The sequence below is a fragment of the Lotus japonicus genome, chromosome 5 (assembly GCF_012489685.1).
Source record: "Lotus japonicus ecotype B-129 chromosome 5, LjGifu_v1.2".
Taxonomy (NCBI): Eukaryota; Viridiplantae; Streptophyta; class Magnoliopsida; order Fabales; family Fabaceae; genus Lotus; species Lotus japonicus.
Genome location: NC_080045.1, coordinates 10568834 through 10584717, shown reverse-complemented (window position 1 = coordinate 10584717; position 15884 = coordinate 10568834). Strand labels below are relative to the sequence as shown.

At 37.8% G+C, this 15884-nt stretch overlaps 2 protein-coding genes across 5 annotated transcripts; one reads left to right on the top strand and one right to left on the bottom strand.

Annotated features, from left to right (window-relative positions):
- Window positions 1-187: 187 nt before the first annotated feature.
- LOC130717387 (polyadenylate-binding protein-interacting protein 5-like) lies at window positions 188-3712 on the top strand. 3 transcript variants are annotated; one of them, XM_057567601.1, is made up of 4 exons: window positions 188-206; window positions 1318-1388; window positions 1829-2259; window positions 3161-3712. In XM_057567601.1, exons 3-4 carry the CDS (start codon window positions 1873-1875, stop codon window positions 3320-3322), a joined length of 549 nt encoding a protein of 182 aa, XP_057423584.1. In that variant the 5' UTR covers window positions 188-206; window positions 1318-1388; window positions 1829-1872; the 3' UTR covers window positions 3323-3712. The 3 variants fall into 3 exon arrangements, with proteins under 3 accessions (XP_057423584.1, XP_057423585.1, XP_057423583.1); XM_057567602.1 differs by lacking the exon at window positions 188-206 and adding an exon at window positions 1195-1212; XM_057567600.1 differs by lacking the exon at window positions 188-206 and having other exon boundaries at window positions 1262-1388.
- Window positions 3713-5649: 1937 nt separating this feature from the next.
- LOC130717287 (E3 ubiquitin-protein ligase At1g12760-like) lies at window positions 5650-12101 on the bottom strand. Of its 2 annotated transcripts, none has more exons than XM_057567461.1 (6): window positions 10397-12101; window positions 10205-10261; window positions 9449-10088; window positions 6835-6960; window positions 6466-6751; window positions 5650-6346 (listed from the first exon to the last, which is right to left on the bottom strand). In XM_057567461.1, exons 3-6 carry the CDS (start codon window positions 10054-10056, stop codon window positions 6113-6115), a joined length of 1254 nt encoding a protein of 417 aa, XP_057423444.1. In that variant the 5' UTR covers window positions 10057-10088; window positions 10205-10261; window positions 10397-12101; the 3' UTR covers window positions 5650-6112. The 2 variants fall into 2 exon arrangements, with proteins under 2 accessions (XP_057423444.1, XP_057423443.1); XM_057567460.1 differs by having other exon boundaries at window positions 10185-10261; window positions 10397-12099.
- Window positions 12102-15884: the final 3783 nt, after the last annotated feature.

The window sequence follows — 15884 nt, the reverse complement described above, 5'->3', positions numbered from 1 at the left end:
AAGAGCGCTCGTGCTTTCCTTTCTCCATCTGAAGCATCAAATTCTTCATCCTTAATTGTCCAACTTAATGTCTTGATTGGTAATTTTAACATGCTAAATGTTCAATATATAGAGTACGTAATTTTTTACGTGATAGTGTTGCTCGCTTCATTGATGCAACGAAGGGATGTTCTGAAGACAGCGTCGGTGCTAAGAACTCTGTTCAGGTAACTCTCAAACCTATAGGTTAGTGGTGCAGAAAACTGTGAGGCAGTCATTGTTGAATATGTAGAGGATAGAAAGTTTGCAGAGCAAGCTAAGAGGACAAGTGAATATGAAAGTTCAAGCAAAAATGATTTAAGTGTTGTTTAACACCGGGTATAAATAGGATTTTCAGCGTCGTTTCAAATTGTGAAGTAAACAAGATAGAGAGACCTTCACATTGTCATCAACATCCGTTTTGTAATGGTTACCAAAACGTTTGAAGCATTCAAGAGTGAAGAAGACACGAGTGATTTTTTAAGATATTCGAGGAAGTTTGCTGTCATGTTAGGGGAGGGAGGACTTTAAACATGATCTTTCATAAACTCTTCACTTCAACCTAATGCAAAGGGAGAGAGAACTTTAAACATCATCTTTCATAAACTCTTCACAATATGCCCAGGAAGTAGGGATGAGTGGAAAGGTGAAGAAATGTTGTTCATAAACTACTCATGAGAAATGGATTTAGTATTTATATATAGGCAAAGACAAAACAATGGAGAGCATAAATGTGGGTGGTAGAAATTAAATAATGGGCGGCAAGTCTTAATTAAAGAGCGACAACACAATAAACAAAGGTAATACAATATAGGTTCAACGGTGATATTTATTTTGGACGGTAAACACATGTAAAGAGTGTTTGAACTTCTTAAACATTCACTACTTTTCCAACATGGAATAGGGTAACTTTCATTTTTTTCTTCTCTACTCAACTAAATAAAAGGATATAGTGTCTACAACAAATCAACAATGATATAGAAACAACCAAACAGTGCAAACCACTCTTGGACACCCTACTTTTGTAATGACTTTTAACTGTCAATACATTTTGCGAAGGTTAAAAACCACCACAAAAATGAGTGTCTGATAGTGGTTTACATTATTTAGGTGTTCACTAATATTTTATTTTATTTTGTACAAAATGAGAGGGGCCAGTAGTAATTGAACAACTTAGCTTAATTGAAGTCAAAGGTGCGCCTACTCTCTTGACAATCAATGAGTCACTCGCCAGCAAGTACTGCTTCACTTTATTTTTTCCTATAAATTAAATTAATTTATTTTCTAATTTCATTTCAGTTTTCTTTCTCTCCCTTCCAATCAGAGCGATCGATCTCAAGAACTAGGGTTTCATCATTTGCGTCTAACTGGTTAGTTTTCTCAATCTCCCTTCGAATATCAACTCTTGCTCATGTTACGATCCAATTATCATTGAATTTCGATCTTCTTCTTGTCATCGATTCAATAGTTTTCTGCGAATTCCTTTCTATTTTTTGTGTTGATCGGAAAATTGTTCAAAAAGTCAAATTTCAAGGTTTATGTTTGTTCATCTTGTTTCTTGATCTCATATAATGCACTTGTTATTATCTTTGTCAAATGGGTTGCAATCAAATGTAATGATTGAATTGAATCACCATTAGTCACTTGTGTTCTGATCATGATGTAGCTATTCATGATTCAATTTCAAAGCCTGTTCATTCATACCTTTAATTTCTGCATCTGCAAATTCTTTTTGTTTTAAATCTTGAGATTCTTTTTTTTTTTCATGTTGAATGATTCTTTTCTCTTTTGCTTGTGGGGGTTTTTTCAGCAAAGGAAAGGGAGAAGAATTGTTTATCTATCTGATTCAACACCATGAAGCCGAGAAGATCGTCGTTGAACCCATATGCAGCCCCGTATGTTCCGTTCACCCAAAGGGAAACAAATGCTGGAACTTCTGCTGATGGGACTGTTTGGTTTCAGAGTCCTAAGCAGGCCACACAGGATCAGCAACTGGGCACGAAAAGCCTCTTGGGGGCCGAAGCTTTACCGGTGAAAATCCAGCCTGCGTCTAGCTCGTACACTTCATCTCAGAATGAGAGAGACTTCACAGATAACCAGATTACAGATATAGAACTTGATATGAATATGGAATTTCTGAGGATGACATTCCCCGGTATATCTGATCAGTCCCTTGAAGATGTCTACAATGTTAACAATGGTGATGTGGATGCTACCATTGACATGCTCAGCCAACTTGAGGTATAGCTTTAAAATTACTAGCTTCTGGGTTTTATATTTTTGTTCATCCAATGTCACAATTGTATTCTTCCAGTCCAGTAAGTGACCAAACTGATTGTCTTTGCATAAATGAGAGTATAGTTAAAATTTGAGCATGTATTCAAGCTAGGTTAATGTTGAATCACATGATATATGATAACATTGACTGAAAATTTTGGGTTAGAATTGTGTACTAATGTAGATGAATTTAACTAGTTTATAATCCACCCTTCTGTTCCCTTTTCATTTCCATTATTTTCCTGCCTGAAGATTTTGTCTCCAGCTGACATCAGGGAAAAGTTTTCATCTTGTGGTTGTCGAACCTCACAAAGTGATCCGCGATTGTCCTGCCATGTTGGAATTTTTCTTAAATTCCATTTTTCCTTTGTTTTATATTTTCCCCATACATATTTTGTGTATTCCCAGTTTGTTTGTTTAAAATTTGGTTTCCCCTTCGTACCATTGTTTTTCTGTTTTGTTCCCAATGTCTGACTGTTGTCGTTTCATACTTTGCTCTTTCATTTGATTTGTTTCCCTCTGGTTCAGTCTTTGTTTTACGGGGTAGAAATGTTGAAATGTTGCATATAACTTATGGAAGCTTGAACAGAGTAAGATTTTGTTATGAAAAAATATACTGTTTTCTGTTTTGCACTTTGTAAATAGAGATGAAATGTTATGAAATTGTTTAAAAGCTCCTTTCCATCAATGTTAGCCCATCAGTTTCTGGATTAATTAACTGCTAGAATTATCATAATTGAATCATGTCAAACATTTAACTAGGAGCTGATATTTTTGGTGGTCATCTCCACATAATGGATCCTTCCTGAAACAAATTTAGTTGTGATTTCCGATTTTCTGAGAGCTTATTGTTTTCATGTTACAGTTCGATAATGTTGATTCCTCTGGAATTCTGCCGGAGACGCTGGATATTGGTGATGTATCAGATTCTGTATTCCCAGCTGATTCTGCTTCATTAAAACCGGAGGGCCTAGCAGCCAAAGGCAGCACCTCATCTAGTCACCTGGGATCAGCTAACATCTTGTGAATTGGTTTCCTACTCACAATTGGTTTGATTGGATATATTTAGTGTAAAAATAGGAAAAATACTTTAGGTGGAGACGCCTAACATGTTTCCATTTTTATGGTTTGTATAGTTCTCAGATGCGTCTTTGATTTGCTCTTCCTTGCTTGTGCTTCATATGGTCTGCAATTTTTTTTTGTTCTGATGGGTTATTTGTGCCTCGTGCAACTGTTCAGCTTTCAATTGTATGAATTGGAAGGCCCACAAAAGAAAAAAAAGGAATGGCAAAAGTGGTAAAAGAAAAACAATTCTGAATGAAGGTGATTTTTGCTTGGATGGATAAATGGCTTGTGCCTGAAAAATCGTACTTTGGTGGTGCTTTTGCTATAGATATAATAAATGCATTTTTATTTCCTTTCTTGTTTCCTAAAGTTCATTGAGTGCTAATGATAGCGGTAATGGGGAATTTATATGTTGATTTTTAAAGCTTGATTAATTAAAGTTTGGGCGAAGTTAATACTAATGAGAATAGTAAACTCTTAATTTATCTCTTTTTTTTTCAGTTATAAGATTTTAATACGAGAGTGGTACCATTTAGCGACTCTACCACCTCTCTGTTTTGATCGAAGAGCGATCCCACCATTAGTTGTTCTCTACGGTTTGGTTTCTTCATGTTTTGTGTCAGGTTGGATGCTACACCACTTCTTTGCGATGCGTGATAGCAAGTCGTTTGCTTGGATTCCAAATGCTCCTAATTTTTTTTTTGCTTATTCTTACACAATTTTGAAAACAAGAAACAATGTAAAAAATATATACCAATATTATAATTAAAACTAGAAAATGAAAATAAAAATAGATAGACAAAGACACATTTAAAAAAAAAATACCGATCTAAGTTGCGTTAAATAGGAATAATACGCAATACATCAATATAGATCAAGGAAACAAATTCGGGTAGAACTTCTTCAATCCAAACAAAGTTACCAATCGAAAAGGAAATTTTGGCCAAACATCAGCCACAGAATTATCAGTTCTACGGACAAAAGATAAATCAACAAAATCAAAAGATAAAAATAAGCCAAAACAGTCGCGAATAACAACAGATAAATAAGAGCATCCTCATGAAGGCCTCATCCAAGTCTCAAAAAATGGAATACAATCCATCTCAAAACAGACTCGACAGGAGGCTAGAGAAAGAGCCCAACGAAAGCACATGGTCTCAACAAGCACCACAGATAAAATAACAATGGAAGGTGATGTCGCCGCCGCTAACATCTCACCACTGGCATCCCGCGCAGCGAAACCAAAGCCAACTGAACTAGACATGGACACAGAAGGATCAAAATTGACCTTCGCCAGGCCTGGAAGAGGCCATGTCCACACTGAAGGAAGCTCTCGAAAGGTTGGCCGAACTGGGGGATTGGCAACCACCAAAGAAGGGTGAAGCGCATGAACACGTCGTAGCAAAGAATCCATCGAGGCACCAGGTTGGTGTCGAAACAACATGTTTTTGATATCCTCCCAAATGGACTAAAAAAAAATGGGAATACCTGCACTACCAACATCAGCCAAGGTTAGAAAATCACACACAAACTCATGTATAAGGGTAATACAATCCACTATAATACCAAGGCAACAAGCAAACTACAAAGGTTGTAAAAGAAGTCATAATAAGAGCGCACGATGTGTCGTCTCAGAAGCGATAAGTCGCGATCGATATACTTAGTCCATCTCGGCCAATGAGGTTGGATCGAACCGGAAGAAGGTTCAGGCAAGCACGTCAAACCGTCTCTTTGGATTGGGCTAAAGAATATGCTTTCCACAATTTTTTCCAACATCTCAGGTAGGGAGGGTGACTCATACAAAGTTGCACACCCTGCTGCCTAATAAAATGATAACATGTTTTTGTTGAGTACTCATTCGATGAAAGAGGCCAAACTCCTAACAATACAAAGATAGAGGAATAGTCAGGGCCGTAGGAGGGCAAAGCACATACTACACCAGATCCCAGTTCCAAGGTGCACGGGAGGGAGCCATTAAATCTGCTACCCAATTGATATTCAACTCTTAGGCAACCTCTCGGTAAATCATAGAAGCATCTTGGGGTAACCCACGGTCTACCCAGCTTTGATGCATCAACAGCTGTTTCAGCTCAATAACAACAATTTCGGATGTATATGACCAAGTAATAATATAGGCTTTATACTTAACATGGTTCCAGATTAAATTCTTTTATGATCCAAACAATACTTATGAAAATTCATGAAATGCAAAATAAAGTCCGTAAGATACATATAAGTTATCTACCGGAAAAATAATACATTTACGTCATAACAATTGCTCAATAAAAATGGAAGTAACTTGACTTTATATATTCCTGTAACCTGTTTACATGAAATGTGTTTTTCAATTCTCATTGCCAACAACAGACAGTGGCTGAGCTGAGCGTCCTTCGAACAATTAGCAGCATCACAAGACAGAAGAAACGAAAAACATATCAACAAAAATTATGTGGAATGGATGAACTCAATCAAACATCCATCCATGAAATGTGAGCTGCATAGAGAAAACTTCACAAAACTACTAGTGTAGATATGTATATAAGGAGCCTTGGATGGTTTCCTTTTCCTTAAGATTATTGTCATGTTATGAGAGAGAAAGACACAAATCAAGGAGTAAGGATCCCCCCATTACTTGTGGAAGCTCCACCAGTTTTATGAATAGGTGGTTTTTCTTTCTCTCTCGTGATTCCTGAGATTATTGAGTTCTCAAATCTTAAGGAAAATGAGAGGATCGAAGTTGTGTATAACTAGATTAAACTGAGGTATTGGCGAGGCCGTTCTCAACCCTGCTCTCACCCCGTTGTTGGCTGGCATCTTCACCAGAGACCAATCCTGTTATGTTTTCACCAACCTCGCTCTTGCAAAGAGGGCATAATGCATTTATCTTTAACCACTTGTCAACGCAGTCTTTGTGGAAAAGATGAGAACAAGGCAATTCTCTCAGCTCATCGTTATTTTCATACTTTGCCAGGCAGATGCAACAAACCTGCAGACAATGAAAATCTTCTTACATAACTGGATGTGGTGTAACTTGGCAAACAATGCCAGGATGTTACAAAGTTTAAAGTAAGTATCCTGAATACATAAAGATCAGATTATACTCACTGCATCTTCTCCAGAGATCACCCGCTCTTTTTCAGTTCCTGCAGCCACAACTCCACTTTCCGCAGCAGCTGAGTTGCTTTCACTATTTCTTTTATTTTTTTTCATTTTGAACTTGTAAGTCGGAAGAGCGTTAATGGACTCAGAAGTTGCCCCTCGGTTTTGTGCCAGATCTTCCCTAACCCCAAGGATGGAAATTATACAAGGGAGACAACAGCAGATTGTTGAACAGAGAATGAAGGGCATTGCATAACCAATACAGCTAAATGCAAGAAACACTATGCATAACCTGCCAAGCAAAAGGAAGCATATTTAATTTGGAGCATCTGAAAAACTAGAATATTAAATGTAAGAGCATATGAAAGGCTATACCTGTACAAGTTAGGAGCTTCATCTGCAGATGAATGTCCCCCAAAGATCCATACATTTCCAACAACAAACCATACGGCAAAAAAGCAATCTAAGGATATTTTGAAGTATTCCACGAGTGTCTTCATTCTGTGTTGCAAGAATTGAACTAGGGCTTAGCAGCTTAATGAACTCATTTCAAATTACAATTTTCAGAAATTATAACCATGAAACAGATGTTTAAAATTTCAAAACTTAATGAATAAATATGGAAATTGCCAAATTGGAGTGAGGGAATAACAAGGCCATGAGCATGACATAGTCAAAAAATATAAACTAAATAAGAGAAAAATTTAACTTTGTAACAGTCATTAAGAGTTTTCTAGGAAGTTTCTATTACTGAATACATCCAGTTTGTATTTACATGGGGAAGCAGGTTGAATGCATATGCCTGAAACTAACATTTTACATACATGTGGGAATGCATGCCAGTGTCTGTTTACAGGTGTGTATCAAACAAACCATGAATAGTTTTAAATACACTTGCACATTAACTTAATATAATTCTGAGCATCAAAGCAGAAATTCAGATACTACAGTATTCACGACATTCAGTTACAAAATTCAAACTATTGAATCCACCAAAAAAAGCAATACAGTGGAAACCGGTATCAACAAGACCATAAATTTATCAACAATTGATCAGTTCAATAACGGATAAATGATGGATGATTGTAGTCATTAATATATGTTTACATTCAAATTGAGACAATGGTCATAGTGAGGATCAAAGTAATCCATCAATTTCATAGTTTGGTTAGCTCGAAAGGGATGTAGCATAAGACATGGATACATCAGGAGCATCTTCTAATGCTTTTTTATTGATCTTGCTAGGTTACTAGAAGAGCAAGGGAAGCATAAAGTGTCGAAAGTCAAAGCCCCTCCTCAAGGCTAAAAAGTAGGATTTAAGGACTAACATGTTTTTGAAATTAATAATATACATCTTAGGGTCAATTTTCAAATTTCTGATTATATTCTAGCCTCTGAAACCGGTGCTTAACAAATGTAAAACGGACTATAGAAATATTAAGCTCTATGATGAATTCATACAGGACCTTTCATCCTTATCAATGTTTGATACAAAGGAACTAGAAAACCAAATATAATTTTTAAGGGCTCTTGCTCCACCCTTCTAATATAAATTCCATATATCAGATCCTAACTAAACTACCTAAAATAATGCCCCAAGACCTACTATAACCTGCTGCGAGCAGCTTACGAGATTGATCACCATATAAAATACCACTTATAAAGAGTATGTTTCACAAGTATCCTTAGACTCTAATTACGATAAAAAAAAATTAGAATAGATTTTAAAGAAAAATATGATGAGAAATAAATTCTATCATTCTATCAACTAACTACATACACAACACAAAGTCCTAATTCTAAAAGAAGGAATTATCTATCACTCTGATGTATTCCTCACGAAACAGGAATGGCCAGTCAGCCAATTCTACATATTCCTTCATTACCAAGATAACTGCCCCAGGTACTTCAGTTTTATCTATTACAGCCTGCTGCGTGATGGCACCATTGTAATCATGAGGGAGCATGGCTTTCTAATAACAGGATGTTTGCTAGAAAGGCTTCTCCTGATTGCTTGATGGGCATTATCAGTTTGAAATACAATCAGAAGTTAAAAACTTTATTTTTCTAGATCTCAAAAGTTATCTGAACAGATATTTTTCTCTTCAAAGTCCAATTACTATTTAAGTTGATGTGGTCTTTACAGGATTTTGTTGGGGTGCAACCTTAAGAGTTAAGTTAGATTTCCTTCCTAGGCCTTTTGTGCCAAGTAATTTTCACTGCCCATTACCAGCTATCAAGAAGTAAAGGGCTATAGAACAGTGCTAAATAATAATTTGGGCTAGGAAAATAAACTACACATATTACATTGATTAAGGCCATGAGATGGTATGAGCAAAATGATGATTTGATTTGGACATGTAAAGCACAATTTTTACTCATTTTCAACTCATGATTCAGAAAAAGTAACCAAAACATCAATGAAATAAGGGGAAGACAAGTATGGTAACATATTTAGACAAGAAAAAGAATTAAGTAGTCAATCAGAAGATAACATATCCTCGTAAGGCTTTGTTTGGGGGTTTTTAGGGGAGGGGAGGGAAATGTTTCGAGGGGAAGGGCAAGGGAGGAGGTAAGCTCTCCCCTTGTTTGTAAGTTCAAAATCCCCAAATTGGGGGAACTCAGAAAGTCAAATGGATGGTGGGTTTTAGAGTACCCCAGACCCCCCCCCCCCTTTTTAAATATCTGAAACAAGGGGAGGGTTTCATAAGCCTCCTCCTTCCCTTCTCTCCCCTCCAAAATTCAACTCACAAATATGGCCTAAAGGAATCCAAAATTACATAAAACTGTGAACAATCATCTATGCAAAGCTTGCCTGCTTGCCACAAACGTTTGAGGATGTACCATTCCCTATCAAGCACGATAAAAACAGTTGAAATGGCATCTAAAATCTTGCCCTTCAAACATAATATTTAAGCTTTCCTTAAGATGCGATTCTAACATTTAGCGAAAAAATCATTTTTAACAAAATCAGCAACCAACTCACTACCTTCTATTCACCAATATTGAAGGTTGATTGCTTCTGGAGGAAGCAGCTTGAGCATCCTCTCCTCCATTTATTCTGGAACTGGAAAGAAGTGTCCCTGAAGGATCGTTAACCCGAGGAGATGTTTGGCGCGATTCTTGCTCTCGCATATGGTTATGATGATAATAACGCCAATATAGAAGAGGAAGCGTAGCAGCACATCCACAGGCATAACCAACAATCCACTGAAACAACGGGGTACGCGGGTGCTCATGCCGCGACATCGACAAAACAACAATCGACGCAACAATCTGGCTCATTAACAGCACTAGCTCAACCGATATCCATATCCCCGAATGCACAGGACTCCTATTCCGTCTAGAGTCCCCACGCCTCACAAGCGAAGAACTCCTGCTATTCGTCGTCATTCCACCGGACGTTGTCGACACCGACACCGAAGGCTGAGTAACCGGCACCCGCGAGCCGCTAATCCTTTCCTCACTTCGCAATCCATCCGCACCGCCGTTAAAATGTCTATCGCGAGGCGACGCGGCGGACGTGGAAGCTTCAGCACTCCCTGCTATTTCTATAACATGCTGCTGACTGTTGTTGAAAACCCCAGGTCGTTCCATCAACAACAGGAAAATAGCAATGTCGTTTCGACCTTTACAAAACAAAACAAAATCAATCTATCTAAATCCAAGCAAGCATTGAATTGAATTGAAAAGCAAAACACAAACACAACCACAACCACAATCACCTTTAAATACAAAGTAAAACCTGAATTTCTCTGCACATGACTGGCTCAATTGTTCAATTCATGGCACCGATTAGAACCTTCAAAACAAAGAAAACAAAATTTGACTATGGTTTGACTGCGATTAGAAACCTAATTAAGAAAGAATTGAACAACAAAAACTGGAACGCATGATTTCTTGAATTTAGGGATGAATTGATCGGCGGAATTGGTACCTGAGGGGGAGAAGCGGCGGTGAACAGTGGTGGTGCGACGGCGGAGGAAAAGGGGAAATCGAAGAAGCAGCGTTGACTGAAGGAATCGGAATCGCGACGACGAGAGGGGAAAGGTTAAACGGCACCGTATTGGGGTTGTGACGGAGGGAAATAGGAACGGTGTCGCAATCGCAATTCACAATCGTTTTGTTTTGCTTCGCGGTGTTTACCGCAGTATCTTTTTCTGCTTTTTCTTCTTTTTCATCTGTTTTATTATTATTAATATTAATATTAATATTTTAAGAGGGTTTTTGTCTTTTTCTTCTTTCAATAAGCTTGATCCCCCTTCCCTGCAATCAAGTCGTCACAGCTAGATCCTGGGTAACTTCGCCAAAATATCTCTTGTTTTTTCTTTTCATGCTTTTGTTTTTGGTCAATTTTATTTTCATGCTTAAAATATCTTTGAATTGTAAATTTTTCTTGTCAATGAAAACTCATAATTGCAAATATCAAAGAAAAACACGTGTGTCACTATGGTCCCGTTTGGAGAAAACAGCTTAAAAAATATATAAGTATATGGGAGGAATTTATTATGGTCATCTAAAAACTTGTGCAAAGTTACACCAAACACTTTTGACCTATGATAGTAAGTTTAGCAGGATTTTTTTTAAAAAAATAAAAAACATATATATTAGTAAACTAATTAATGAAAGATTACGTTAATTATTATCCCAGTAATTAAAACCCAAACATTGCTGCATCCAGAAACACAACCCAGAAACATCTTAAATTCTTCTTCCTCCTCCATCATCCCACCACCCCAACCATCACCAGTCATCAACCGTGCTCACTAATCTCCCTCTCCCAACCTTCTCAGTGGCCCTCCAACACATCAGAAATTCCCATCTCACCCTTTGGCCCTGATCTCCTCCCTCTCCTTACTCACCTGAACTCAGACCAGGGGAATGAAGAACCAGATCTGAGTTGCAGAGAAAAAACCAGATCTTGTTCCCAGGAGCAGCAAAATTGATTCTTGTTCCGCACCCACACCACAAAATCGCTGAAAAACCACCATAAACCCATAAACCGTTGCAACAATGATTCCTCAATCCATAAAACTGAAAACCAAGTGACTAAATTCCAATAAAATCCCAAAACCCAGCACAGAGGAGAGACCAGTGAGATGGAGAGAGCGAGAGGGGGCACCGTTGCAGCATGGTGGTCGTCGCCGGCGTGTTCTCACTCGCCGGCGTGCATATAAGGTTTTTGCGACGGGGAGGGGGGAAGGTTGCGGTGGCTAGGAGAATGGGTTTGGTGGTTTTTTCCAGATCTGGGTTTATGGGTTTATGGTGGTTTTCACCAGAGGTGGGCAGTGGTGGTTGTTCACCAGAGGGGGTTGTGGCTTGGGCGGTGGGGCAGTGGTGGTTGAAGTCGGCGGTGGAAGAACAGAGGCAAAGAAGGAGGTGGTGGAGTTTGGGAAGTGATAGAAGAAGGTGAAAAAAAAAGAAAGGAAACTAGATCTGAGAGAAGAAGAAGAAGACAGAGGTGTCGGTGATGAAGATGATCTTGGTGGGTTTAGGGTGATGAATATTGGTGAATGGAAGTCGCAGATCCAAAAGATTAAGACCTTATTTGTGGGTTTATTTTGGTTTTCTCATTTCTGGGTTTGATTGTTGGATGGTAAATTATGCAGCTTTTGTTGTGTTGTGTTTTGGGTTTGATCTGAAAATTTGCTGGGTTTGATCTGAAATGGACAATAACATATGGTGAAGAAGGGAGAGAGAAGAAGAACAGATTAAGGAAAAAAAACATTTTGAAAATATTTATTAAAAATAAATGTTTAATTAAGAAAATATGAATTTTGATTTTTTAAAAAAAAAATCTGTTATAGTGGGTCAAAAGTTCTTGGTGTAACTTTGCACAAGTTTTTAGATGACCATAATAAATTTTTCCAAGTATAAGCTCTTTTTTTAAGCTATTATAAGTAATTTATGAAAATAAGCTCAAAACAGCTCATGGTAGGTCATAAGTTGTTTGCATAAGCTCTCTCAAATACTTGGATAAGCGTTTATGCTATCAGATAAGCTTAAATAAGCTCTTTCAGACGTTGCCTATATACAAGACCCATATTTCTCTAGATTGATTCACAATGAAACTCTTGGAATTGAGTGTTAGTTGTAACGTCCCAATTTCTCAAGAGTGACTAGTAAATAAAAACATCAATTGTCATTAAATAACTTGCTATAAAGGCAACTTGTTCAAACTAAGGGTCCCAAACTAAGGCCAAACAGACCATTATCCAAAAATCGAAACCAGATAATTTAAAGGGAAAAAAAAAGTAAATTAGGAAGTTTGGCTCATGTGCGTTGTTTGTGTAAGTTTTGAATCTTTTGGTACCAATGTTTTATGAGCTCCAACTGTAACACCCCGGTTTCTCAACTGAGGAGTCACATTAGTGACCTAATAAAGTTTAAGGACTATTTCGTAATCCTAAGAAAACACGATAATTTTTTTCCTTTTCAAAACATCTAAACACAGTTTAATACATAACATAGTCTTAATTAAACAACCCGTTCCCGACATATAATAATAGTGTCTTACAATATCATAAGCAAGTTTCCAAAATAAGTACGCACACTTAACAGTGGCGAAATAAGGTTTAAACAACAGAGTTTTCAGATGGAGAAAGAAACTCAGACATAGTCCTCCAAAAAGAAAGAAGCAACTGCTTCAACCACCTTTACTCGACCGCCCACGGTCACGATCTCCAACTCGAACAGCTAAACTTCAGCGGAAGGCTCTTCATCGCCTAATAGCGTTAAGCGCCCAAACAACAAGTAGCAAATAGAAAGGGTTAACTCCATGCAAATACCACATATAAAGGAGAAAATCATGCTATTTAAATTTAATTACCTAGCATGGTAAATAAACTAGCAACTTAAGTTAATCCAGATATCAACAAAACCAGCAATATAACTAAACTCATATATCAACAACTTAACATAGATTAACTCAGATAATAATAACCTCAACAATATAACATCAAATCAGATATCAATAAACCATTAACTAAAATCCAACAACATAGGGTCAGGTGTTAGTTCCCTATAATGCAACTATATGTTGCTACCAAAATGGATCGATCAGCAACGTCTCTCAAGACGGAACGATCACGTGGGACAATCACCACCACACCGCCACTTAACGCCACTATGGACGGGACAATCACGTGGGACAATCACCACCACACTGCCACTTTAGAACATCTCGAAAGATGGGACGATCACGTGGGACAATCACCACCACACCGCCACTTTATAACGCCTTAAAAGACGGGACAATCACGTGGGACAATCACCACCACATTGCCACTTCAAGACCAAGCCCTAAATGCCAAGTCAATCAACAACAATCCTCAACCTCAGTAAACAGTCTCAAATCCAACAATCAAATCAAGGTAACCACATGTTATTCATAACCTCAACGATCATAAATCAATTCATTGTATACCAACTCAGTTCAATGACAGAAACCAGTAAACGGCCAAAGCCTCTCAGAAAACGGAGACACACGTCTCAATAAGTTTACTCGGCCGAAGCCTCCAGAAAACATTTTCCCAATTCAACACAACAGTCATAATCAAATGCCAATCAATTTAAACACCTTCATCTCAAACGCATGCAGTGCGATAAAAGCAGGCAAGACTCAAGGACGCTCTAAAACTGAGTTACCCTTACCATCGTGAGTAGAAGTTGGGCATGGAAATTGCGAACCTAGAACAAAGAAAACACATTCATCAACACAAGCTTCACTAGGAGTAACACGATCTACTAATACTAATCGAAATCATAAAGAAAGCTTTTAAAGCTTCAGAGTTCCTATTTAAACACAAATTGACAACGGAGACTTCGTTCGCTAAAACGAGCATAACTCGAGCTACAGAACTCGGAATGACACGAAACCAGAGCAAAAATTTCGACAACGGAAAGAGCTACGCAATGGCTCAGGTCATAGAGACCCAAAAATTATTTTTGGACACGGTACCCTAACAAATAGGTTTCGGCCACTCTCAAAAATACGGTTTCCGAACTTTTTCTTCGATCTAAATCAATTCCTAGGTATTCTTAGGCGATATCTATGCCAGAGAAACTCTCAGAAAAATTATCGGGTCGAAAACTGTCGCAGGGGTATTTTGGTCGATATTTTTAGCTTGGAAACTCAAAATCAGAATTTCGAAAAACAAATTAGATGGGGTCGACACCAACGACGATTATGACGACTAATCCTACTAACGCTAAGCTCAGTCGAGAGTTTTAAGCCCAAAGGACGGAACTTTAGCCCAAAATGGGTATTTTGAGCAGAATCGAAACTCGGCGGCCTTTCGGCGACATTCGGCAAAATGTAATCCGCTAAACATGATCAGGGGCACGCAGGGAATAAGTTTAGACAGAGAAATCAAGTTATTTGGACAGTTTTACAAAAAGCTCAAAACTTTGAGCACAGAAAAACATAGAGAAAAGCGACAAAATTTACGATCAGAGGTAAGGAAAAGCATCAGTACCTCGAGGCCTACGCGTAGCAACGAACTATGCGACGATCAGACAAGAATCGGCGAAAATCAAATCTCCTCCTTCCTCCTTGAGAGCCCACGGCCGTGTGTGTGTGTTTGTGATGTTTTTTTTTGATTTTTTTTTCATTTTCTTGCTATTTATAGGTTTTGGAAAATACGGAAAAATGAAAATTTTGTGATTCCGATTTTTCCTGCGCATTCCTCCGAGAATTCTAAGATAGGTTCTGGCAACAGAATTCCAAAACTCAAAAGAGGTTTCTTGGAATTAAATCAAACGGTCCAAAGTCGGTGTAAATCGATTTTACCCGAAAAACTACTTTTTGCAGTTGATGTCAGATGAGAAAACTTCCTTCTGAAGAAAGGTTGGAAACATCAAGATAAATAGGTTTACGCGTGTGAAATCTTCATTTGAAGCTCCGAATAGAAAAAGTCTTCATCGTCGGTTGATTTTAGGTTTCTTGAACTATTAGTGATTTAGTTTCGGCAAACCTCTGAGGATTAGAATCAGACGTTCATACATTCCAGGGTTTCGTATCGAAACGCCTGTCATTGAAGGATTAAGAGAAGTTCTAACATTTCTCTGAAGATTTTTGGAATTAGTTTCCATCGTGTCTTTAAGTGTAAATTAGTCGTTTACTAACGTTTTCACCCTAAGGCGGAAGTGAATACTACTCGTGCTATAATTATATCGACTATAGAACTATTCTTAACCATAACGCTAATCCAAACATTAAACATAAGTCGAATTCCTCTCACGCTTACACCGAATCCTCTGCGTGAGCTGGAAATTATTTATTTATTTAATTCTAAAATCCTGGGTCTTACAGCAACTATGGTGGATGTATAATTTTGTTGTTGTTGGTAAATATGAAGAATCAGGTTCAAATAACATATCACATGTTGATTGGAAGATGTTGCTTAGACTTATGCATGCTGGTG